This window comes from Bos grunniens, chromosome 9, assembly GCF_055505025.1.
Source record: "Bos grunniens cultivar Pamir isolate PY7600 chromosome 9, Bosgru_T2T1.0, whole genome shotgun sequence".
Taxonomy (NCBI): Eukaryota; Metazoa; Chordata; class Mammalia; order Artiodactyla; family Bovidae; genus Bos; species Bos grunniens.
The window spans coordinates 12,468,544-12,494,744 of record NC_141173.1 but is presented as its reverse complement, the minus strand read 5'-3'; the positions used below and the strand labels follow the sequence as shown (position 1 = coordinate 12,494,744).

Sequence of the window (26,201 nt, the reverse complement as noted above, 5' to 3'; positions counted from 1 at the left end):
GTATTTTTCAAATGCCATCACAAAATTTCCAAAGATTATTTTTAAATGGTATCTTGTATTCCCTTGTGGAGCTGAAGAACTACCATGAAATTAAGGGCATTTGAAATTTTCTGTAATATTTTTCAAGCATAACTGCAATATCAAGATTGATTTTCCAGGAGACAGTAAACTACGCACTCATTCTCTATCACATTTTAAAATATCGAATAATTTAACCTACAATGTTTTAAAATCCCTCAATAAGCATATTTCCTTAAGTATGCGCCTACTTATTATTATGCCTACTGACATCAACTGCCAGATTTTAGTAAATTTCCTGCTCTGAAATTACTATTTGTCTATAGGAGAAAGCTTCGCTTAAAAAGCTCTCATATCTTTCAAACTATGATTGTAGAAAAGAACTGCTTTTGAAAATATTCTTCTAAAAAGAGATGATAAAAAGACCAAAAACTATTTGCATCAAATATGCTCAGCAAGTTTGTTTATCAAAATTCACCTTGATATAGAAAGGCAACCTTGTAGATCTAGGCAAACCTTTGTCAATGCTGACAAAAGTTTATATGTGAAGGTCGCTGGGAAACTGTTGATTTTGACAGAACTAAAATTATGTATCATCTGAGTACAATTAAAGGATTTTATAGGATTATGCTTATATTTGGTTTTGTAGTTTGATCTTACATAAAACATCTGAAATTTGTCTGCCTGGAAAAAAAATTGATATATGATGAAGATGAAAAAAATTCAGAGTTATATCATAAAAATTCAGCCTCTTTTTGCGATGAACATTTTCTTTGATGCAAAAAATAAAAAAAAATAAATAAAACTTAGAAACTTAACATACTCTTTCTGACTTCCAGAACATGTGCATTTCTTATTATCAATTGCAGGGCTTCCCGCAACGTGGGAGACCTGGGTTTGATCCCTGGGTTAGGAAGATCCCCTGGAGAAGGGAATGGCTACCCATTCCAGTATTCTGGCCTGCAGAATTTAATGGACAGAGGAACCTGGCAGGCTACATACAGTCCATGGGGTCACAAAGAGTTGGACATGACTAAACGACTTTCACTTGTCATGCTCCCTCTACTAATACACTCTACATTCTTTATGGTTGGAAGGGAAAATGTTCTTCGAGAACTATTTAAGCTAATACTAAATGAAAATTATATGTCACATGCAGAACAAATCTGAAAAACAAGGGACCTCACATCTTTATTGATGCTTATTATTTTGAACTGGGTTTCCCAGGTGGAACTAGTGGTAAAGAAATTGCCTGCCAGCGCAGGAGACAGAAGAGACATGGGTTTGAGCCCTGGGTTGAGAAGATCCCCTGGAGAAGGGCACAGCAACCCACTCCCATATTCTTGCCTGGAGAATCCCATAGGCAGAGGAGTCTGGTGGGTCACAGTCTCTAGGGTTGCAAAGAGTCAGACACAACTGAAGCAACTTAGCACGCATGCACTTTGGATTACTCTGTTGATTTTGTCCTGAAAGAATCATCCTAAAAATTACTTAAGTTTTAAGTACTTTGAATCCATGATAACATTTTTTTTGGAAGAACTTTAAATTCATTCTATCTACAAAAGGTTAATTAATATAAACAGTATAGTATATGCTTTTCTACTGTAGTTCCCTGTTTACATAACCTTTGAAAACATTAAGTATGTTTTGGTTTATTTTGAATGAAGCATTTACAATGCACCTAGGGGGAGAGACATCCTTATTTCAGTTTACACAGAAACATGTGGTTTAGCTGGTGCCACCCCCAGTGGTCAAGTACCTTTTGCCTAATCATTATGTCAAACACAAAAGATTCAATATATGGTCTGTGAATTCCTAATATTCTGAAAATGATCTTTAAGAGATTGATCATCTAAATATATTTGTATTCTTCAACCTATACACATTCTGTAAGGGGTTAATTTCATTTTTTCCCCAAACAGGGTTTTTGAAGCTCTCTTTACTGCCTATTATCTCTTAGGCAGTAGGATGCTGGCTATCTAAAATGCAATTTCTCAAACTTCACTTGAAAACTATGTAACACATTAATTGATGTCCTTGGGAAATAGGTCTTCTAGAATGAAGTAAACTTGGTATATGCTGGAGTAAGCAGAGATAAGCTATTACAAGGTAGAACTCAAAACCTCAAGAACTGTACTTTGTCCTGTGAATCACCAACAGGCAAGTGTAGCAAGCAGTGTTTGGGAGATGCTGGCCTATGTAGCACTCTGTGCAGCCCACTGCTCATCTCAGAGGTGCCTATCTTGACATTTTTTTGGTTCATCACATACTTGAATAGATGGAATCAGAACCATATATGGTATTTAATTGCCTGCATACTATGGTTCTATATGATCTGGACAAGGTGAAGTCAGTGGTTTCTCTCTCTCTGGGTCCTTCAGGGGTGTACTGGACACTTGGTGGACTTTTAGATACTGAACACTGTCTTCAGGGGATGCTGCAGTGTCTCCTAATGCTTTTAATGACTTTCAGTATAAAACCCATCCCAGGCAACGTAGAGCCAAGCATTCCATGTTATATCTTCATAGGAAGATAAAAGCAAAGATACTTATATGTGATCCCTGAACAACATGGGTTTGAAGTGAGTGGGTTTATATGCTGATTTTTTAAAATAAATATAGCACATATTTTAATCTTTAAATTTACTAAGTGTGGGGGAAAGTTTGTGTTCAGTGTGGAAAGAAAAGGCTAGGGTTTGAGTCCTGGTTTTATCTTAACCATCTCAGCTTCCTGCCCACATTGTCAAAGATCTGACCTCTTGTATAGGGATCAGATCAGATCAGATCAGATCAGTTGCTCAGTATAGGGAACCAGAACATAAAAAATAGGTTTTAAGTGTGTGGCATAGATATTATACTATCATGAAGTCTTGGGAAATAATAAAGTCTTTATGCTTGATTGGATCTCAAAGGTTTGCTGGTACCTATTATGAAATGTAAATATATCTATTATCATATTGATCAGATACTTTATATATGAGCTTGAATACATAGAATTTTAAAACCTATGAAGGTAGTTACTAAAAATAAAGAAATGCAAAACAGTATTATATTGAGAAAAATAAATATTCACAGTGTTATAAGCACTAGGAATATTTAAGTTTGAAGAGCCTGCAACCATTTGATATCATTTTGTTCTTTGTTTCTCCATTACAAACCCTCCTCTCAAGTTTTTCCGTTCAGTTCAGTTCAGTCACTCAGTCGTGTCCAACTCTTTGCGACCCCATGAATCGCAGCACGCCAGGCCTCCCTGTCCATCACCAACTCCCAGAGTTCACCCAGACTCATGTCCATCGAGTCAGTGATGCCATCCAGCCATCTCATCCTCTGTCATCCCCTTCTCCTCCTGCCCCCAATCCCTCCCAGCATCAGAGTCTTTTCCAATGAGTCAACTCTTCGCATGAGGTGGCCAAAGTACTGGAGTTTCAGCTTTAGCATCATTCCTTCCAAAGAAATCCCAGGGCTGATCTCCTTCAGAATGGACTGGTTGGATCTCCTTGCAGTCCAAAGGACCCTCAGGAGTCTTCTCCAACACCACAGTTCAAAAGCATCAATTCTTCGGCACTCAGCCTTCTTCACAGTCTAACTCTCAAGTATTTACCACAAGGCTAATGGTGGATGCAAAGTAACTGAACTGTGTGTGTGTGTGTGTGTGTGTGTGTGTGCACGCATGTGTGTTAACATGTGCATTTGTGCACCTATGGATATTCCTTGGGAAGAACATATATCAAAAGATAACTAGGTTTTAAATGTCAAAAGAAAGTCATGCCCCTCCGTATCTCATCCTACCCTCTTTATTCCTAAGTGTTCTAAGAAATCAAACATCTACCAATTATGACCTTGAGCATCGGGCCACAGGAAAATACTTCTTCACCTTAGCTTCAGGGGAAACTTGTTTAGCCATTAGTTTAACTTCCTGCCTTTACATAATCCACTTATATAAAAATAACTCAAACATGCTCCAAGCTACAGAGAAAAGAAAGAGGAGCTGAAAACAGGGAAATGCCCAGAGAAAACAGATTTGTCACTAAGAAATTCACTTGTACTGTTTCCAGGTCTAATCTCTGTCTTCACCAACTTCAATAAATAGAAATCATATGAATCAAGGAGGCAAAACATCATCTATCTTCTACTTTGTATCATGGTATAATATAGTGAGTGTTATCATTGGAAGGACTGATGCTGAAGCTGAAACTCCAATACTTCGGCCACCTGATGCACAGAACCGACTCATTGGAAAAGACCCTGATGCTGGGAAACATTGAAGGCAGGAAGAGGAGGGGATGACAGAGGATGAGATGGTTGGATGGCATCACCGACGTGATGGACATGAGTTTGAGTAAGCTCCAGGAGTTGGTGATGGACAGGGAAGCTGGCATGCTGCAGTCCATGGGGTTGCAAAGGATCAGACACAACTGAGACTGAACTGAACTGATCTGATAAACTATCATTTTCCCACGAAGTAACCTTGGCTCTAATCACTATTATGTAATTCCTTCTCACGCTTTGTACAAAATCATAGTACCTTGCTCTTGAGCTGCCTAAAATTTCTGTTCTTTGCTTTCTTCCTTAAAAGCCATGCTGCCAAATCTTTTCTGAAGATAAATTTTTGAAGACTTTATTCTCCTGAAATTTCAAGAGAATGACAGTGGACCCACATAGCATTCTCAGAGTTGGTTTGTGATGTGAATTCTATTAATTAGTTATACTTTATACCATAAGACTCAGGCCACTAGAGTCTATCATGAATATAAATTGTTTCTAGTGATTAAAAGTGAAAAGTTTTTGTTTAATCCCTATTTATCAATATTCTTGCTAAACTGAATAGGTTCAGTATCTTAAACACAGTATCTTAATAATATTTCAATACAAGGGGATCAATTAGAATCATTTTTACACCCTCTAACCTAGCAGCTCAATAGATATATTTTTTAGCTCTTCTAATTCTTTCTTCACTTTTAGAGAACTTAATACTCTGTTAGGACCAGAGGCAGAGAATATTCAAAATAAAGATAAAACGTTCCACTAATATCTTGACTGATCAGAACTTCTCTTGTAGATTCTCAGTGAGACACTGTCAATTAACAGTAAGATAACTGCTCTCAAATTACATCAACAGGTGAGCAAGGTGCAGAGAAATCCAGGAAGACAGAACACTCCAGGATCATCACTCAAACGTGCCATCATACCAGCTTTCAGAGTGTTAGGAAGATAACTGCTCCTGTTTTGAACATTTACATTTTATGGGCCTCTCAACAACCCAAAACTGCCTTCAGTCAAACTTCTACTTCTGGGAACTAGTTAAGAGCAAATACAAAATATGCCTTGTCCATACTGAGTCTGTTTTACTGAAGACAGGACCAGATTCCTGAGGTCTTTTCCCCTTTAGCAGGGTTATTTACCTCGTGAGAACCAAGATAATTGCTGGTGATTTAAACAAACTACATGCAAATCTCTTACAAGTCCCATAATGTAAAAAAGAGGTATGTGTATTTTGCAATCACCCCCACCTGAAGGTGTACCAACTGCTTGGGGACTGAAGACGAGCTCAGTAAATTATAGCCTACGGGAAAATGTAGCCTGCTCTCTGTCCTTCTGTAAATAAAACTTTATTGGACTATGACTGTGCTCACTCGTTTGCAGTTTCTGTACAATGACATTATAAATCATCGCAACAGAGGCTGTCCAGCAGAGCCTTAAGTGTTTACTACCGGGCCCTTTACAGAGAGGCTTCCCAACACAGGACTAAAGAATGCTTTATGGATTTAATGATATTATAAGGAATTTTAGAGATTGCTCTGAGGTTACAAGCCCCACCTGATAGGAAGGACCACAGAATCTGGGCAATATTACACAACAGTGAACCAAGGCTGAAGCCACCCTAGTTCTGGTCATTTCAGTGAAACGCTCTGGCTCCTCTACCTAAACTCTGAGCGAGAATAAGCAGGAGGCTAGGTGCACTTCTACCTGGTTGGCACGAGTGGTGGCCACTCACCTGATCCTGCCCCGAGGCCGCTCAGACTGCTCGGACAGGAAGCTGGTGCTGCTGAGGCGGGAGGCACTGCTGGTTCGGGACACGGCAGACGCGTCGCTGACGTCGCTGTCTGAGGATCTGGTGGAGACGTTGTCGCAGCTTCTGTACTGATCTGTGTGTGCGTTATACTAAGGAGTGAAAACAAGAGCGTGTGAGCTCCGTTACCGGGTGGGGGGAAGCAGAGATAACACGGTGAGGTTAGCGGCTACTCTGCCCGCATCAAGCAAAAGTGCACTTTTATAAAACTAGGTGTGAAATCTAAAGTGACCCAACGCTAGCATGATGTATGGTTTCCAACAGAACCATCCCGCGTCCTCTGAACGGTAAGAAGTGCTCTATGAGGACCGACTGACAAAATAATCAGAAGTGTCAATGCTTGGGTGGAAAATTTACTACATAAATGACTCGCACCTACTTACTACCTCAAAATTGCATTATTCCTCTTCTCCAGTACGTCAATTTCTCTTTTCTTGATTTTCATCACAGCCTACAAATTCTACTCACCTTCTACTCTACTCATGAAAGAGACTACTTCCTTTTGTCTGTGCTTCTTGAGGCATTCTAAAACTGATATTTAATTTACCCTACACACTCTCCCCATTTTAAGATGTCACATTCTTTCACATTTTACCAAAAAATATAACTCTCAAAAAAAACAAAAAAGAGTTGATAAGAAAGCAAAGGGATTATGCCAAATTCAAGTGAGGTGATGGAGGCAAAGACAGAACTTTGACTTTCTCTCTATTACGGTTTAATTACTCATTTTCAGATTAAACTATTAACTAAGTGTTGAAAGTTAAAAAAAAAAAAGGATTCCTATTAAAATTTCAGTATATGCTACATCTCATATTTAAATGTCTTTATTTTTAAATTAATTAATTAATTTAGTTGTGCAGGCAGGTCTTATGTGGCACGTGGGATCTAGGTGCCCAACCAGGGATTAAATCTGGGCCCTCTGCATTGGGAGCGCACAGGGTTAGCCACTGAACCACCAGCGAAGCCCCTCAATGTGTCTTTGTATCTGTCTTAAGTATTTGTTATCTAAAGTTGTAGAAATCATTAGGTAAAAGTTAAAATTGGTGAAGATGTCAAAAGTATTTTTTTTCTATTTCTGCTTTACTGTCTTACTGCAACGAATCACACTGTGAGTAGCTTTATACAGTCTATATTTTTATGTGTGTTTAAATCATAATAAATAGTAAGGTTATATAAGTATCTACAATTTTGAAATAACAAATACATAATTGATTTTCTATTGTTAGGTACTGGAAGGTAAGATAACTTCTTACATAAAATAAAAGAACATATGACTAAAGGGACACACGACCAACACCAGCTATTTATGTTTCTTATCAAGCAATTTAATTCTGCATTTATGTGCTCAGGTGTGAAAACATCAAATGTTTGTTAAACTTGTAGAAAAACTCACCCTTCCTCTATGCTCCATATTATGTGAGTTTTAACAAATCTAAAATAATCCTAACTAGTTAAACATTTTGCATAAACAATTGTCTTGCTAAAGAATACTATGTAAAATGATGCTTAATTGTGGTTCTATATATACAATTATAGGACAATAATACTTACTTTAAAAGTTCTAGAAAAAGGACCATGTTTATTTAATAATTCTTCATATGACAGCAGTTCAGGGTGAAGGTATTTAAATGTTAGCTTTAATTTTCCATCTCTCACATGTATGTGTTGGGCAAAAAATTTCACAACTCCAAATTTATAGAATGTCTATAAATTCTATTTTCAGATAATTTTTTCATGATTGCATGATTTATTTTTGAAAGCCATATGCTAAATAGTAATCCAAAAGAAAATGCATATATGTTAATATGTTCAGAAATGAGCTATTTACACAACTTTGTATGTGACCTAAAGTTAACATGAGTTATGATAATGTATTTAAAGTAGCATGGTAATTTTTATCATCAAATTGTCATATCTGGTAGCCTGACACTAACTGGCAGGATTCATTTCAATCAGAACTGGTTTTTATTTACATAGATGTAAAAACATAACATGCTCACGTGGTGGAAGCTGAATTTAATACTGTTGCTGGGGTAAAAACATAATTCCAATATCACTTGTCTCTAAAACTATTTTGCAATGTAAATATGTCATTCCTGTAATATTTCCAAAAATTGAAATGATAGCTTGTACTTGAGAGAATATGAACTAATTTGTTTCTAATACAATGAAAATTAATAGCTGTAGGAAATATTCTGGCATGGTGTTGACCCCTAGAACAAAGTCTCCCCTTATTTGGCAAATGCCAATAACAACCACTGAGGACTATAAACCAAGGGTAATGGAATATGCATGGAATTATTTCTCCAACTAAAGATTTTCTCCTTTCCTATAAATTATCTGTTCTTCTCCTTTTGTATATAGACTTCTGCTACTCCTGTCAAGAAACAAAACAAAAAAGTTTGAAAGACTGTCATGTTAACATTTTTTTTTTATATTGGGGTAAAGAATAATTTGTCATTCTGACACGTCACAGTTTTCTTCACATGTGTAATTTGAAGGAAAGACTTTACACTCACTTTATACTACTGTATCTATTTATTTTCAAAATCTGTTAAAAGTTTAATAACTTTGACTTTTCATCAAGCATGATTCTTTAAAACTCCTATTTAACAATTAAATATTTTAATGGAAATACATTAAATGTATTTTGAGAAATGTAGCATCCTCAGGAGAAATTCATATTGATCATATAGTAGGGAAATTAGTCCTTGATGTGAAGGAAGCCCTGATAATAGGGCTGCCGTTTTCATAACTTATAATTAACATTCAGAAGCTCCTACAAAACCTATCACGTCAACTCTTGCTGTTTCTAAGTTACAGAAACAGAAGTGCTCTTTCAAATGTGAGACCTATATGAAAATTCGCTACCCATTGATGAAATTCACTCCATCGCCAGGGCATGCGGCTCTAATATCAATGAAAATGTAGCACAGTGTCACATTTCAGGGACAGTGATGTAGTTTTGTATTTTCTCAGAAACCAAGTTACTGCTAATTCCTTACTCAGGATGGAGTTAGGTTCATTTAATACTTTAAGGAGGTGTCAGGCTTGAAACATCTTAGGAATTATACTACATCTGTCTGGTAATTCTTTGTGCTGAAGAAAATCGAATTCTGTTGGTGTTTCATTATAAATATTTGAAAACAGTTAATCAATTTCTAATTTGCCAGAATTTCAATTAAGGTGCTTTGCTTTAGCAAAGTGCTGAATGACTAAAAATAAATCAATCAGGGAATAAAGTTCAAAATTTAGTGTACATTAAATTTATGAAATTATTGGTTCTCAGCTATACAAATACAAATAGATCTTTGTAAATTGTTAAAAGGTTGGGGTAAAAGGGTAAATTTAAGAAAGAAAAAAGAAGAGAGGATTAACAGAAATTACTACTGGACATTATTTTAAAAATTCATTGTAAGCATTAGGCATATTAGAATCATGCAGAGTATTTACCTTTTACTTAACCCATAAAATTTAATATAAGCCAATTATTTGTTATTTTACCCTAAATATTTTTCCTGTATTATAGTCTCATGTTTTTAAAGATACCATATCTTTGATCTCACACTTACCAGTATAATTTATAATCATTTTATTTATGTAATATATAGTATCAATATATGCAGTGAAAGCAACTGTAACATATTTAAAAGTAAAGGGTTTTTTAATATTCAAATACATTGAAAGAGAAAAAGGAAAAGGATGCCTATGCAAACAAGAAAGGAATGTTAGAATATAATAATTCAACTATATACAAATTAAAAGCCATAGGAGAGCCTCTGAATCAGGCTGGAGTCATGTATACATTTCATTGGTGTCATAGGAAGAACAAAGGGCATCTAAGTTCCAGCTAGAGAATGGAGGGCTGACCACCAAACAGGAAGTCTGCTAATGAAGAGAAAGTACCTCCCTTCTTCAGAGAGAGCCTCAGTTTTCATAAATCTGGTAAATGAGACAGCTGGACTAGAGAGGGTCATTTTTAGGTATTTTCAGATTCTGGAATCTCTCAATCAGGATACACCTACTTTTGATTCATTACGAAAACAAGTGGTAGTGGTGGTTTAGGGTGGTTTAGAGGCTAGGGCACTTCATCTTAGAGTTTTTTGATCACCTGATGAATGACTAGAGACTCAGTTCAGAAAGGCTTTCAGGATTTTATGCTGATTCTTTATTAGAATCTTTCTTGTTTTCTGTACTGGCTCTACCTCTCTCTGTGGTTCAATCTGACCTCATCCTTTGACATGATGCTAAGAAATTAAGAAAGCATTTCCATCTTTGATTAAGCTTTTCTAGTTTAAAGATCCTTCCCAAATAAGCACATGCCACAGTGAAGGAAGAAATTCTAACTTAACCTGTTTTATAATGCTTACCGCATTTGTGTAAAGGAAAACAAAAATGATGATGATATCCATAAAGACAGACAAATAGCTGATTAAGTGATAATATCATAAAGTACAAACTGGAGGAAAAAACATGTGGAGAAGGAATCAGCAACTTTGGGCAACATCAAGATATTCTGCTTACTAATATTTCTCTCTCTCTCTCTTTTTTTTTTTGCCTTACTAATTTTGCTTTTTAAAATATTGTTTCAGACTCCTAGGGAGTTGGGCTCCACCAGATTACAGTGACCTTGAGCTTTGTCCAGCTGGATCTTTCTGCAGTTAAACTAAGACATAAAGTCATAAAATGATAAGATGATGTCCAACACACATGCCTGTATGGTGGGCTGGTAACAAATCTGATTTTGTTACTGCTTGTATATTTTTGTATTAGTTTCTGAATATCTGGCTACATAATGAACAACCTCACTATTTAAAAATGAGTAGGTTTTACTAGGTTCATACAACAAGCTAACAACATTAATTTAGTATAGTTTTTACTTAATTTGAATTTCTAAAAGGTCATTACTTGTAAAAGGGCTCTAGATACCAAATTATAACACAGGGTATCCTGTAGTGTGCTTCTCTGGTGGCACTAGTGGTAAAGAGCTCACTTGCCAATGCAGGAGACATAAGAGTTGAGTTCGATTCCTGGGTCAGGAAGATCCCCTGAAGGAGGGCGTGGCAACCCACTCCAGTCAGTATTCTTGCCTGGAGAATCCCATGGACAGAGGAGCCTGGTGGACTGCAGTCCACAGGGTTGCAAAGAGTTGGACATGACTGAAACAACTTAGCACATCCTGTAGCTTTTGTAGTCTTTTAAAAAATATTTTAAAAATAAATCAGATAATATATTCAAAATTGCTTAATGACGCATAAAACTTATTTTAATTAAAAATCATATTTTAATCAAAATTCAGATACTATTTAGCAGTTTATAAACTCCTCAATGCATCCTTACAAAATAGTTTTGAAATATAAGTTTTTATTATCTCTTAAAATTATGTGGATTTCAGTTTCTAAGAGTTTAAATCAGTTTTCTTACTAAAGACAGATTGATAAGAAATCTCACATCACACAATTTTCACTCACTGTGAAATCTCCATAGGAATTATCAACCACAAATAGTATATGACTATAAATCTACATCTTAATATTTAAAATAGAGTGTTGAATGAAATTCAAGAGATAAAATGGCTTCATTTACCTTACTGATGTGAATTTGACTACTGACAATCATTAAATGACTGTAACATCAAGCATTTTCTTTTTTCTAGAAAACATTTAATCCAAATTCATAAATGATACATTGCTAAACTTCTATCTTGCGCCCATGTTAAGAGCAGAGAAGCCATGATGCAAGGCCATCATCTGAAGCATAATTTCTCTCCTGTAACTTAAGGGCTCACTGGTCCTACCTGCTACCCACACTGTACTTTTTTTTTTGTTACCAGGGAAACTATTGGTCAGTTACTGGTTTTACCTTGGAATATTGCTCGCGATCAAGTTCTTGACTAGAACCAGACCCTGTTGTCTGCTTAAATCGATGCACTTTCATTTTCATCTGTCTCGTTCGCTCCTCCACTACTAAGCTTGCTGCAAAAACACACAACGGCAATCCGTTAAAACACCGAAGCACCTCTGGGGAACCGAATGGTTTAATTAAGACTGCAATGCTTTTGATAATGATTTCAAGTAAAATCTCAAAATGACATGATTAACAAACAAAAGGCAGAAGATCAAATGCTAGCAACTGGGGCTCTAACAAAGAATGTGACTCAAATCACACAGGATGGGGGACACAAAGGTTAGTAACAAAAGCTAAGGACCCTGTGAGTTTATCGGAGATGAAATAATATCAATTCTTCATAAGTGATTATGTAAAATTGAGTCTGATTGTGAAAATATGCTCCCTATTGAATGAACTGGTTGCTTGTACATATAAAGCGAACACATCACACAAAGCTCCACGTGTTTACTGAGACACATGCACACCAGGTAACACTGTCAGCTGAAGCAGGCTCCAAAAATCTCTTCTAACAGAAGAGCATCTGCTTTTCTGAGGCATTCTTATTAAATCCTTCATTTCTACCAACCGTTTTTCATGAATATTTGCCAATCTTAAAAACTGGACTTGCTAAAGGACAAGATTTATTTTCTATTTCTGAAAGCTCTGTCTGACCACAAAAACGAAATTCATACTTCTTGAAGATGTGATATAGAACTTTAGGTTTTTAATTTAAATTGTAAATAAAAGAGTGTACTCCAGTTAAGCCTTTATTAAGCGTCTAAGTAGTGTAGCAGGTGTGACTGTATAGATGTGAAGTACTGCCTTCAGTAAAGTACGAGCTATTTTAACTCAGAATCTATCACAAGGAGCTTAAAGACCCTGTCTTTAATTTTTACATTCTTACAAATGAAAAAATAAGAGTACAGTTGTGTACATGTACCTGTGTTGTATGAGGACTATGTTTATGCTTTATAACTTATCTTTTGCCAATCTCTGCAACAAGTGCTAGAGTTTATTATTAAGTTGCTTACATACACATATATCTGAGCAAAACCCATTGTTTTGTAACGAATGTACTGGGGTTTCTGCCAAGAGGTTTTGTGATTTAAAGGAGAATGGGAATACTGATACATTTAATTGACCTGGTTGTCAATTTCCTATCTAACCAGGAGTTTATAAAGACACTTGCTAACAAATCTTTTCCACTGCAGTGATTAAACATGGCCTGTGATCCTTGATAAAAGACACTGACACTCATGGAAATTCAGTAAATATGTAGCTTTTGCTGTGTGTCCAAGTACAGACTAATAGCCCATGAGATAAGTACATGGTGTGAAATGTATGGTAAATGTTTTAATTGTCTTTTCACACCAAGTTATTAGATGTTTTGCTTTGCTTAAAGTCAGTGTATTAGACAGATGATATCAACCCCTAATGACACAGTTACGTGAATGAAGCAGTCACAACACTTGCTTTGACTCATGGTTGTAAATGATACTATTGTGATTAAAGTGTGGCTCAATAAAGACCTTGGGAAGAGCAGTTTCTAAATGTGTTACTTACTTGACAATATGTAAGGAGTCATAGTAAGTATTACAAAGCAAACTGCTATGCAAGAGAATTAAAATTATTGAAAATGTGAGCTGTACTTATAGAAAGCCATATACCCAGTGAGAAAATGTACAGGAGTCTGCTGCCTGCCATCTGCCTGTGATGTGGATAACGCCTAGGTCATCTGCTTTGGGCTTTGAGGAAGACAGATGAACTGTAAGCAGCTGTACTGTACAATTAACGCTTAAAACAAATCCAAGTAATCTCGACTTGTAATAAAAGCAGATTTAAATGATGTCAGCTTAATATTCTCAGCAATGACAGACATTTTAATAAATTTTTGACATTGGTTAGCCTATAGCTTTGTGACCTTCACATTTGGCATCATGTAATTCTTGGTGGGGAGCATTGAAAAGATTATTTCCCAAGAGCTACAGCCTAAAGCAGTCTGAAATAGTTCTGGTGACTTAACCTTGCCAGGAAAGCACCTCATCTCTTTAAATAAGAGACACAGAATTCCTGGGGTGGGCCTGAGAAACACACAGCAGGGTGGCCAAGAAGTCATGGAAAAATTAAGGAAGATGCTTCAGATTGAAGGTGATGTGTGATTAGCAAAGTACACGCAGGTTACAGTTGTCCCTTAGAGAAGACCAGGTTTTTCATCCTTAAGAATGAAGGATGGCTTTCCATCTAATACACCTGGAAGACCCTACAGACAGGCTGGTTTGTCATCAGCTACATATCTCCACGGAGAAGGTGATGGCACCCCACTCCAGTACTCTTGCCTGGAAAATCCCATGGACGGAGGAGCCTGGTAGGCTGCAGTCCATGGGGTCGCTAAGAGTCATACACGACTGAGCGACTTCACTTTCACTTTTCACTGCATTGGAGAAGGAAATGGCAACCCACTCCAGTGTTCTTGCCTGGAGAATCCCAGGGACAGGGGAGCCTAGTGGGCTGCCGTCTATGGGGTCGCACAGAGTCGGACACGACTGAAGTGACTTAGCAGCAGCAGTTTATCTCCAGCTATATTTCGTTTTTATTCTTTTCTAAAGGCAACTCCATCCAGACTAGCAATTCTGAAGGCTTTTCTAAAGTTTACAAAAAGAAATGAGATTTCCTTTCTTTCTTACTCTCATTTCTTTTTCTTTCCCTTTATTAAATGCAGTCTTATCCCCCGCCTCCCGCGCACCAGAGGAGGCTGTGTCTGTGTTGTATCGCTCTCAGGAGGACCTGCTGGTGGCAAGGGATGTCGGCCCTTCTGCTTTCAGAGGCAGGACAGGGCCACGGCGGATACCAAAGGCGAACTGCAGCAGCAGCGGCAGGATTTTTAACGACTTTAAAAAATACCAACAACAAACTGAGTCCTACAATGGTTCAATGACTTCACTCTGACCTCCCAAAAGTGATTAAGTGATTAATATACTATCTTTATTCCTAAAGAAGTTAAAGTTGACATCCTCTAAGCTGTCAAAGAAAGAAAATCTCCAAATAGTTTTCTTTTCAAAATCATGACTGGACACCCTTGACTCATCAGCAGTAATGTCGTTTCTATGTCCTCTGTGCTTGCTCTCGGATTCCAAGATCAGAAGTGAAATGCAAACAGCTTATTGTTCACCTATATAAAAAAGTCAGGTAATTACATGTAATTCACATTTTTAAAGAGTATTTCTCTTTATTTCCGGATGGTGTGCACATTAGTGTGTATTCTAAAATAATTCTTGATACAAGTCGTCATGTTGCAGTAAAATTGCTTTTCGTAAACATCAATGAAGAGGCTTCAGTGTGAATTGGGCAGTTCTTTAGCTTTTCTGGAGAAGGAAACGGCAACCCACTCCAGTATTCATGCCTGGAAAATCCCATGGACTGAGGAGCCTGGTGGGCTACAATCCATGGGGTCGCAAAGAGTCAGACACGACTGAGCGACTTCTGTGTGTGTGTTAGCTTTTCTACATATTTTGTGTATTGTACATTTTATTTTTCAACTGTACGTTATGGAATGAAATGACATCAATTCTGGATTATTGATGTGTCAATCTAAATATGAAGAAAATTTATCAGCTAAAATAGAACATTTATCACAAATTGATAAAGAATACATGATTATTAATGTACATGATTTATAGAGAGAATAATATACTTGGTAATGATTAGAAATAAATCCTTGGAATGTGATTAACTCTTGAGTAAGCAGTTAAAAGTAAAATTAACCACAGCCCAGACAGCTCAAATATCTTACTTTGAAAAGAATGATTATTCATTATTAAATTTTTTATATTAACAATGTTAATGCTAATAGCAAAATTAAAATATGAAATAAAATATTTTCTAATTCTTCCATAAATCCTAGCATTAAATTTACATTTTGGGAGCACTCTGAATACTGGTAGCATTGGAAACTAACAAATCATCAAAATGCCAGTCACTATTCCTTTTTAAAAAGATTTTAAATTTGGAGAACATCTGGGTTTTAATTTTTTTTTAATTTCAATACTGCCACATACTAGAGAGTTAAATAACCTTGCTCATGTTTTACAACAAATGTAATTATCACATAATTTCACTTAGTATTTTAATGAAAATATAGCTTCAGTTATAATTCCCATAGAGTGATAGTAATATAATTCATTTCCCCTAGCCACTAGAGTATAATTAACACTGTAATTTTATATAGAAGCTTTTTTTAAAAAGCCAGAATTTTTCACTATGCTTTCTACAAGCTGACTGATGTGTCTGATGTTAAATAAATTATGTCTTTTAAAAAGCAGGTATTAATTTTCCTAAAAGATACTTATTGAATTTCATCTATTTTCTTTAGATCAACTTTAAACCCTCAGTTAATTTTAAACTCTGACATTTTTATCCAATGAACGTACTTGTATCAAATATCAACTCAACATGTTAATGTATGGCAAAACCAATACAATATTGTAAAGTAATTATCCTCCAATTAAAATAAATAAATTTATATTTAAATAAAATAAAATTCTTAAAAAAAAAGGAAAGTTTAGAACTTTTCTTAGAGTTTAAGTTCTAATGAGGTGGATGAAACTGGAGCCTATTATACAGAGTGAAGTAAGCCAGAAAGAAAAACACCAATACAGTATACTAACGCATATATATGGAATTTAGAAAGATGGTAAGAGTAACCGTGTATATGAGACAGCAAAAGAGACACTGATGCATAGAACAGTCTTTTGGACTCTGTGGGAGAGGGAGAGGGTGGGATGATTTGGGAGAATGGCATTGAAACATGTATAATATCATATATGAAACGAGTCGCCAGTCCAGGTTCAATGCATGATACTGGATGATTGGGGCTGGTGCACTGGGACGACCCAGAGGGATGGTATGCGGAGGGAGGAGGGAGGAGGGTTCAGGATGGGGAACACATGTATACCTGTGGTAGATTCATTTTGATATATGGCAAAAGTAATACAATATTGTAAATTTAAAAAATAAAATAAAATTTAAAAAAAGAGTTTAAGTTAAAAAAAAACTTGTGAAATCATTTCTTGTATTCTAAATTCAACAAGGATAACTGATTGGAACACAAAGGGTAAGATTTTCTAGAGTTTTTTTAATGGAAAATATTAGATATTATTAAAGGTAAAGACAGAGTAATATAATTACTTATATTTTCATGCTCCATGTTGTGCTGTGAATTCTTAATCCAGTATTATAGGTGATCTTGGGAGAAACTATGAAGAAGCTGCAATCATTTGCAAATATTGCGTTTGGACCTATATGCACTTTTCTAGATCTATCCTTTCATAAGATTATTAAAGAGGCTTATGACTTAAAATAAAGCTAAAGAATCATTAATAAGTCTTCCCTAATCCATCACTGAAAAATTTTGAAGGTATCACCTCTTCCGAAGAGAAATGCAGTTTTCGGGGAAACTCCTTTGACTTGGTAGACGTTCATGACCTGCTTTAAAACACTGTAAATATCATGGCCCTGTGTAATGTAAGATAATTATTATTTAAACATTAAATTTTCATAAATATATTTTACATATTATTCTTGAATTTACAATTATGTAAATAAAATTTTGTTCTGCTGTTCAAATTCCTTAAGTCTTTCACATTTCTCCCTGTGCATCTAGAAATTAACATGAATTTGCAATTTCAAACGTTTGTGTTTATAGGCGAAACAGACAATCCATAAAATTTATTGCTAAACCTACATTTTCAAGTATTCTAGGTGAAATACGAGTATAAAAGGGAATAGAGGTAATGAAAATTTCTGATTTATTAAATATATTAAAGTAAAAAGGTAATGGCACCCCACTCCAGTACTCTTGCCTGGAAAAATCTCATGAACGGAGGAGCCTGGCAGGCTGCAGTCCATGGGGTCGCTAAGAGTCATACACGACTGAGCGACTTCACTTTCACTTTTCACTTTCATGCATTGGAGAAGGCAATGGCAACCCACTCCAGTATTCTTGCCAGGAGAATCCCAGGGATGGGGGAGCCTGGTGGGCTGCCATCTATGAGGTCGCACAGAGTCGGACACAACTGAAGCAACTTAGCAGCAAAAAGGTTATTGAGTATTTTTTTTTATAACAAGATTAGCTTACACATGTGTGAAAAGTAAAACATGGTAACATTTGTACAGGATAACAACCTTGTCTAAAGCTTGCTACCACACTGTATGAAATTTTAGTGCCTTTGCATCAAAACGAGTTTGGCGACAGTGAAGCCCTGATCTGGGTCTAATGTGTCTCAAAGTGATGATAAATGACCCCAGGCCTGAAAGCTGTCAGAATTAAACATATGAATGAGATATCTGCAATGCCTGTTACTGACAGCCCTGAGGAAAGCCCTTCTCTGAAGCATTTATTTTTACAAATCACTCCTGGTGGGCACTCAAATACACTGAACAATGTAGCAGGAAATGTGGAGATTAGAAAGTAATAAAAGATGAAAAAAAATGAGCTGACTGAATCTGTAAACTTTGTAAGGTATACACAGCCTGAAGAGAAAGGAAGATGCTTTTATATTAGGAAATTCAAGACGGCAAAACTTATCCCTACACATGGGTTTTTAGACTTTAGAGGAACGCAAACTGTTAAGATGTAGGAACCTTCTCCACATGCCTGGAAGCAATGGGGTAGCATGGTAAGAGCTCAGGACTCAAAAATACTTGGCAGAGATTAAAACCTCAGACACACACCGTTCATCAGTGTGAATTTATCAGTCCTGACATCTCACCTTTACGGAGTTTTCACTTGTAAAGAAAATGAAAACTCTAAGACATCACTTAGAGTAACTTCCTGCTGTTGTAGACTCTGACTCTGTACCGTCTCAATAAATTTTGATATTTTTCTGATATTTTTAAAAAATAGGAAGCTAACAACTTTGTCTCTTGCTCAACTAACGAATTTCCAGCATTTTTACTTTTTTTTTTTTGTTTGCCCGAATTTCCAGCATTTTTACTATTTTCTTTGTTTGCCAATTTACCAAAACCATAGAAATTAAGGGGCAAAAATTACCAGTTATATTTGGTTATTTTTTATCATTTTTTTAAAAGATAAAGCAGTCTTTTTACGTCTATCGTTATCTTTGGAGTCATACAAGCATAATAAGCAACTTTGATACAATACCCACATACCCACTTCTCTTGCCTCAACATATAGAACATGTGTATCTAAAGAGTAAATATTTCAAATATTCTGACACTACAGCAATGCCCATATTCTGGGTCATTTTCCTAGAATAAAATGAATTTCAATTTGCAAGGGGAGAAATGTGCCCTTTCATGATTCTCTTGGATGTTAAGGATTATGCTACAGTAACATAAACAATAAAATAAAAGATACTGTCTATCCAGGATGAGAAAGATAAAATGTAACAAGTAAATAACACATGCAAAGTAAAAAGAACCATATCGCCTTTAAGAATTTGAAAAGAGGCTGTGTTTTGGCATAGAAAATTGAAATGGAATATTGATTTAGAGGAAATAGGTAACTTCCATGTATTATCACTTAAATCTCTTTTGTCTGCAGCCAAAACCCCAAGGTCATCTCTTGTTTTAGCTGATTTTCACTCAACTATCTAAAACAAAGTTCAGGATTTCCAGCCCCATGTATCACTTTCAGTGTCAAAATAGCCAAGCCCCAGAGTAACAGTGAAAATATTAATCTGATACTGGGCAGATGAGAAAGTCAAATGAAAAATCTGTCATTTGACCCTGCCCTTTTGTTACACAGGTTTAAATAGCTTTTTATGTGTATGTCGGTCTTGAGAGCAAACACTGTCCTCCTTACAAGGCACTGCATAGAACACAATCTTCGTGAGAGTAGTCCATGGACTTAAGGCTTCTCTGGGAACACAAAGGGTCATGCTGTTCATCCCCAGGATCTCTTAACATGTTTATCCATCATTTTTTGTTAATCCAATTACACTGGAGGCAACAGAATCTATCTTGAAAGGTTTGATGTGGCATAACTACTAAATTCAATGTCTCCTTTCTTTTTTGCAAAAAGTGTTGACAGATTTTAAAGTTTAGAAAACAAAATTACAGTATTTAGGGGAAATACACAGCTTTAGAGGAGAAAACCCAAAAGGTCTATTCATGGCTAGACATCCACCTTTTACCTTCTCTTGCAGAATCAGGGAGGAAGGGGCAAAACTCTTCTCCCTCAAGGGTGCATTTCTGGCAAACTGATACCTGGTCAATTCAAGCGTTAAATACTTAAAACTTTACGACTCTTTAATACTATTATAAAGCATCACATTTCAATCAGCAGAACAGAAAAAAATGGGTCCAAACCAAGAGTTCAGAACTACTGTACATGGACCACTTTCATATGTCCCTAAAGTTTAAAAAGAAGGCTAGAAGTGGGAGGAGGGTTCAGGATTGGGAGCACGTGTACACCCGTGGCGGATTCATGTTGATGTATGGCAAAACCAATACAATATTGTAAAGTAGTTAGCCTCCAATTAAAATAAATAAATTTAAATTAAAAAAGAAAAAAAGAAAGAAAAATAAAGACAGTAATCAAAAACAAACAAACAAGAAAAGAAGGCTAGAATGACAAACATAGGTTTGTGATAAAAAGAGAAATGGACCAGTTTGATGCTTTAACTAACAGAGCTCTAAATGTTTATGACTAAATATTCATGAATATTCATCATAAGTGTTCAAGAGAAGCAAAGCCCTAGAAGATTAAATAACTTGAAATCTTTACACACAGTAACATCAAATGAATCACCTGGGTAATATGCACCTACTCAAAATGCAGTTAAGAAAAATGTGAATAAAGCCAAAATCCTTTTCTACATAATGACAGTTAAAATAATTCTGCCTCCATGGATTCACAAATAAATTAGTTTACTTATATTGGCAAAAGCCAAGAGACATGATTTTTCACCTATAACATGTTTCAAAAGAAACTCCATAAACAATAAACAATATAACATAAAACCATTAAAATGATGTTTTTCACTTTTAATCTGAATTACATTTAATTCAGATTAATGCTAATAGTTCCATAAAGATTATAGGTTGAGTGCTTGCCATTCAAACTACTCTTGTCAACACTTCAAAAAGAAGAGACAGATAATTTATTGGAGCATTTTTCTAACAGAAGTTTAAAAATTCAGTTGACTACAGATAATCCTTAAATGGCCCTCATGACCTGCTTACAATAATTATTATATATTTTATTAGTTAAACAGGACCACAAAACAGATGCTAGCTCATTCCTTTTCAACCCTTTAGTTACTTGAACTGTAATTGCACTTCATTCTGTGGGTAAACTACACATTTCTTATGATAAAGGGAAGTTTACTTGTAGAAAAGACAGTATAATGGGTTTTGTTATTCCAAATTGCTTCCAAAAGGCAAAAAGTTAATGCACTTTAGAGATCCTATCTTAAAGGCATATAAATTAGAAACTTATTATGATAATAACATTTTTTCTCACCTGAAGCCTTTTAATTTCTGGTTCTGATCTTCTTATAGCATTATTTCGATGCCCCCAAACTACATTCATGGGCTCTTTAAAACTGTCCAAGAAATGTAGCAGAGAGGGAAAAATTGGCTTACTTTGAGAAGGAATGATTTAAAATATGCCTATAAAACAGTCTGTGAATCCTAGAAAGACAGGGTACCTCAGCTTCCAACATACAAAGAGGAGGTGGGAAAGAGGTAAACAAGCTGTGTGAACGTTTCTATTTCCTCAGTTAACTTTTCAACGCTAGACCGCGTCATCTTAGTCCGAATACAGTGGTTTCCTTTTCTCAGGGTGCAGGGTTCACTTGAAGAGCAAGCCAGGGATTGGAAGATTTGGCTGAGAGACATAAAAATGGGTCACCGGGGGCGGCAGGGCCCCTGAGTGGGCCTCCTCCACAGGAAGGGGAGGTGACTGCGACCCAAGGGAGTGGCCAGGACACGGGCTGCGGCTTCGCGGTCCAGCTCTGTCCTGCAGCAGCTCTGCTCTTCCGGGCATCCTCTGCCCTCTTTCTAAAAGAGGAATCACTACACCTTCCTTCAGCTTGTCCTGGGTCATTACCCTGATTATGCAGTGTCACCCCTCAGTGGGTGCTTGGTCAGTGCTGAATGTGGGAGAGGCAGCCGAGCAAAGTGGTTCAGCACAAGGGCTCCAAAGTGAGGCTCAAGCCCCGATTCCTGGCCAAGCACTTCCCCAATGAGCAGCTGACCTGGGGTCTGGCTCTGCATCTCTCTATGCTGTAACTCCCTCAGTTGATAAATGAGGATATGGATAGTTATGTCTCAAGTTGGGGCAGAAATATGATGAGATGAAGAGATGACCCTGTTAGTCAAGACACTTACCTAGAGGAAGTGCCCTATAATCTCTAACTCATATTAAAAATGTTCAGTATATTATACCTCTCTGGATGTGTTTTACAAAATACGCTTGAAAATTATATACTGGTCCCCTACGTCCCCTTTGGGTAGGGTGACCTGGTGATCTTGCCCAGAGCTTTCCTGGTTTTAACACTGAAAATCTTGTGTCTTATGAAACCTCATAAATCCTGGACAAACTGGAAACATCTTACAAATTTGTCTGCAATTCATCAAAAGCCACCTCTCACTAGGGGTCCTGTAAGCCTGCAGGCTGTGACCTCCTGTAGTTAAGGCAGTACCTAACACTCAGGGAGCACTCAGGATAACCTAATTCTAAATATAGTCGACCTCAGAAAGGTCAGCTCACAGCAGCAGGGTTTCTATGCAAAATAAAACGTTTTCTTTCCTATGGGGCAGGTGAACCTACAATCTGACTCAAAAGAAATTTCTTGAATTTGCTTATATCTTTTCCAGGTTGCCCACGCTTTTCATGGCTAAGCTGTGGCTCCCTTAAATCCCAGGAGAGAAATGCAGTATCCTGGACTGCTCTCTGCCTTACTGGTTGCATTTGGAAACAAGTCTCTTCGATTGTTTTCAGTCACATGGTACATCCCATGAAACTTATCTACATCGCATGTCCCAGGAAGACTTGGAAGAATGATGACACACCTCAGTTAGGACAAAAACGACCTTGTTAAAATGTAACCACCTGACATGCTCTGTAGTGAGGCTGCAGAGGTCCATACTTCCTACACTTGAAGTTGTACAACCCATGAATTTTGCATTGTTTCGATTAGCAAATTAAAGCTTTGGCTAGTAATAATATAGGGGAAGAGCTCTCCAACTGAACAATTATTATACTTATTTTCGGCTAAACGAATGAGGTCATTGACCCATCTCCAATATAACATCTTTTAGCATACTAAAATTTATCTTGCAAGTCTAAATAAATTCTTCTGAATGTAAGCACAAATGCATTGGCCATACCACTGAACCTAAATTTGTGTTTCTGATACCTGAATTAAAAATGCAAGATGGCCAGAAATCTATGAAAAATCTAGGGACCAAAGCCTAGCATCTCATAACATCTTGATCTGAATAACATTTTATTTTTATTAATATCTATTCATTGTCTAGTATTTCAGACACTTTGTCAGAATATGTATTATGTGCTAGAATATAAATAAATTTTCATAAACTCAAACTAATATAAGTACTTGAATATTACCTCCATTTTCAATCTATGACATTGAGAGATATAACACATACTTCACTGTACTCAAAGTTAGGAGTAAACTTGGGATTTGTGCCTATTAAAATAGAATGCAATCAAGTATAGAGGAAGGAGGTCCAAAGTGGGAGATGGGCTTGTAATCTATGTCACATCACCAGGGTGGATGGGTAAATCTCTGAACCTCTCTCAATCTGAGCTTTATCTTTCATAAAAGGTCCTCTCAGGACTAACTTTTAGAGTTACTGGGAACAATAATTACATCATCAAGCTACAAATAGGGAGCAAAGGTACTTTTGTTAAATTATATAATCTTTTAGCATTGCTAATATTATTTCTTTAAGCTGAAATCTCATATTCAAATATTTAACTATCAAGCTAATAGTCACATCTAATAAGATGGCACGTGAGAGTGGGTTGACGTCTGCATCTACATGAGATTCAAGTACAAAGACCAAATATCACATGTGATTCGAAGGGCAGGGCAGGTCAGCAAGGTGGCAAAACAGCAGGATAAATGGTTTCCCTCGAGTGTCCCTCAAGAAGGAAGAACTGATGGATGTTCTAACCCTCCTGGGGCCAAGAGGAGCAGGAATTCTGGCAGCCACTTTCCAATGCATGACTGCAGGGGCCAAATATTCCATAAGGTTAGAAGGAAAACCTAGGGATTTTCTACTCCTTTGCATCATAGACAGTAACCATTGAACCCTGTATCTATGAGTGCAAGGGAATGCAAAAAACATAAAATAAATATGCTACTCATTTCTAAAGAGAACTGCTTTCTAGTTGTCAGTATCGAAAATTAAATTTTGAAGCAAAGCTACTTTTAATTTTAATCCTCTCTTCTTTGATGTGAACTGCTCACAATACAAAACAATTGACACCAAATGCCCTACAAAATCAATGCAGGCAAAAAAGCTATCCGTTAAATAATGTAGCTCATACATAACTCATATACTATGAGAGAAAAGAAACAATATTCAATTGTTAAAAAGTTACGTTAATATTTACCTTTTGTGGATGAGTTATATTTTTCTTGTTCTTCAATGAATTAAATGCACATAATGATGGAAACAAAAGAAAGAAATCAGCAAATTTATAGTTAGACATGGAAATGTGAATCAACACAATGGCATGAATAATAAAAATATGTAACATATAATGTGATATGACAAACTTTAATGACAAACCATGAAGAAGTCTCAAACATGGCACTAAAATCAATCAAAGAAAGAATGAATGCAACAATTTAAAGATTTTAAATAAAAGCATAAACATTGGGAAATTAATATATTTAGAATTTGAAAAAGTATATTTTGTGTTACTTTTCTTGTCTTTGAAGAATTGCACAATATTTCAGCACCGACTTAACTAAGACATTTTAATCTTAATATATCGTGACAGTTTATTATAAATGTACTTAAAAGCATATTTAATATTCCAAAACTAACAATTTAATTTCAAAAATGATAGCCTTTCAGACAATTTAAAATATTATATAATAAATAAAAACATAAATTCCATTTTTTGGTAGGTCGTAGGCATTTTCTTTTCACTGTGAAAAGTATTCTAGAACATTTTCCACCTGGAAAAAAATATATTCTACTTCAAGTAATCCTTTCCTCCTTCTCAAACTAATTATATTAAACTATTTCAAAGTGAAATGTTCTCTGGAGATTATATTTCTCACACATTTCTTATGCATTTATCTACCTCCTTGTTGGCACATCCATTACTGAGAAACAATGGCCTATCTAGATATTTTGAAGGGGTGTGCCATTAATGTTAGGTACCAGAATAGCAGAACAATAACAACAACAACAAAATAATTGGCACATTGTGTCAGTTTATGAGTGATCTTTAAATAGGTCTTCTTAAAAAAAAAAAAAAAAAAACCTATGCTGCACACACACATACAAAATCACTTGGTTGGCTTCAGAAAACCATCCATTTTAATGCAACTGATTATCTTGCTTTTCTGTCTCACACTGCCTTGGGTTACATTGGAATACAACATTGGAATATACCCAGAGTTTCCTGAAAGCCTCTGCTCTCAATTATCACATACCTTTAGAGTTACCTAAATGTTAAGGCTACTTTTTCAGCTACTTTATCTCAAAATCTGTATCATAACCACAACCGTGCTTCCTCCCTAACTGTAACATAATCAGATTCCATGTAGAAAATAGGCTAGCATTCCTAATTTTTAAAAGAAATTTTAAAATACATTTTTAGAAGTTTAAGTAAATGTGTTTTTTCACATGATGTTAGCCATATATATATATATATATACAGTTTTCATTGTACAAAGAGAGAATGGTAGAACTGAATTACAATGAAGAAAATAAGCATCCAAGCAATCTACAGATCCTAAACACAATAATGCAGATAATTATATCCAGAAATTATGCATGAATATAAGTTCATCAAGAAGTTATAGCACTATTCAGGAATCTAAATCATTTGAAATATTCACTCTTACCAACCAATTGTCAACTCAGTTCTTTTAATAAAATACAATTATCCTTTGTTAAAATTTTTTTTTAAGTAAAAATAAACATAAAATGAGACTGGAAAGAAGGAAGTCAAATACGGTAGGGCCTTCATTGATTGTAAATAAACTGCA

At 35.9% G+C, this 26,201-nt stretch overlaps 1 protein-coding gene across 46 annotated transcripts in view; it reads right to left on the bottom strand.

Moving 5' to 3' along the window:
* Positions 1-26,201, bottom strand: part of RIMS1 (regulating synaptic membrane exocytosis 1) — a 607,640-nt gene that overhangs the window by 100,732 nt on the left and 480,707 nt on the right. For 28 of the 46 annotated variants that reach the window (XR_015132287.1, XM_086316267.1, XM_086316223.1 and 25 more), the window contains 2 exons: positions 11,950-12,062; positions 6,013-6,179 (listed from right to left, as the gene is read on the bottom strand). The exons of 15 other annotated variants lie outside the window; for them this stretch is intronic. Coding sequence is in view for 29 of the 31 variants with exons in the window: in XM_086316267.1 (XP_086172393.1) it covers positions 6,013-6,179; positions 11,950-12,062 (280 nt within the window). In the remaining 2 variants the exon portion in view is untranslated. Of the gene's footprint in view, positions 1-6,012; positions 6,180-11,949; positions 12,063-21,460; positions 21,543-24,586; positions 24,617-26,201 lie in introns of those variants that run through there. 3 more of the 46 variants (XM_086316269.1, XM_086316268.1, XM_086316262.1) reach the window with 2 other exon arrangements.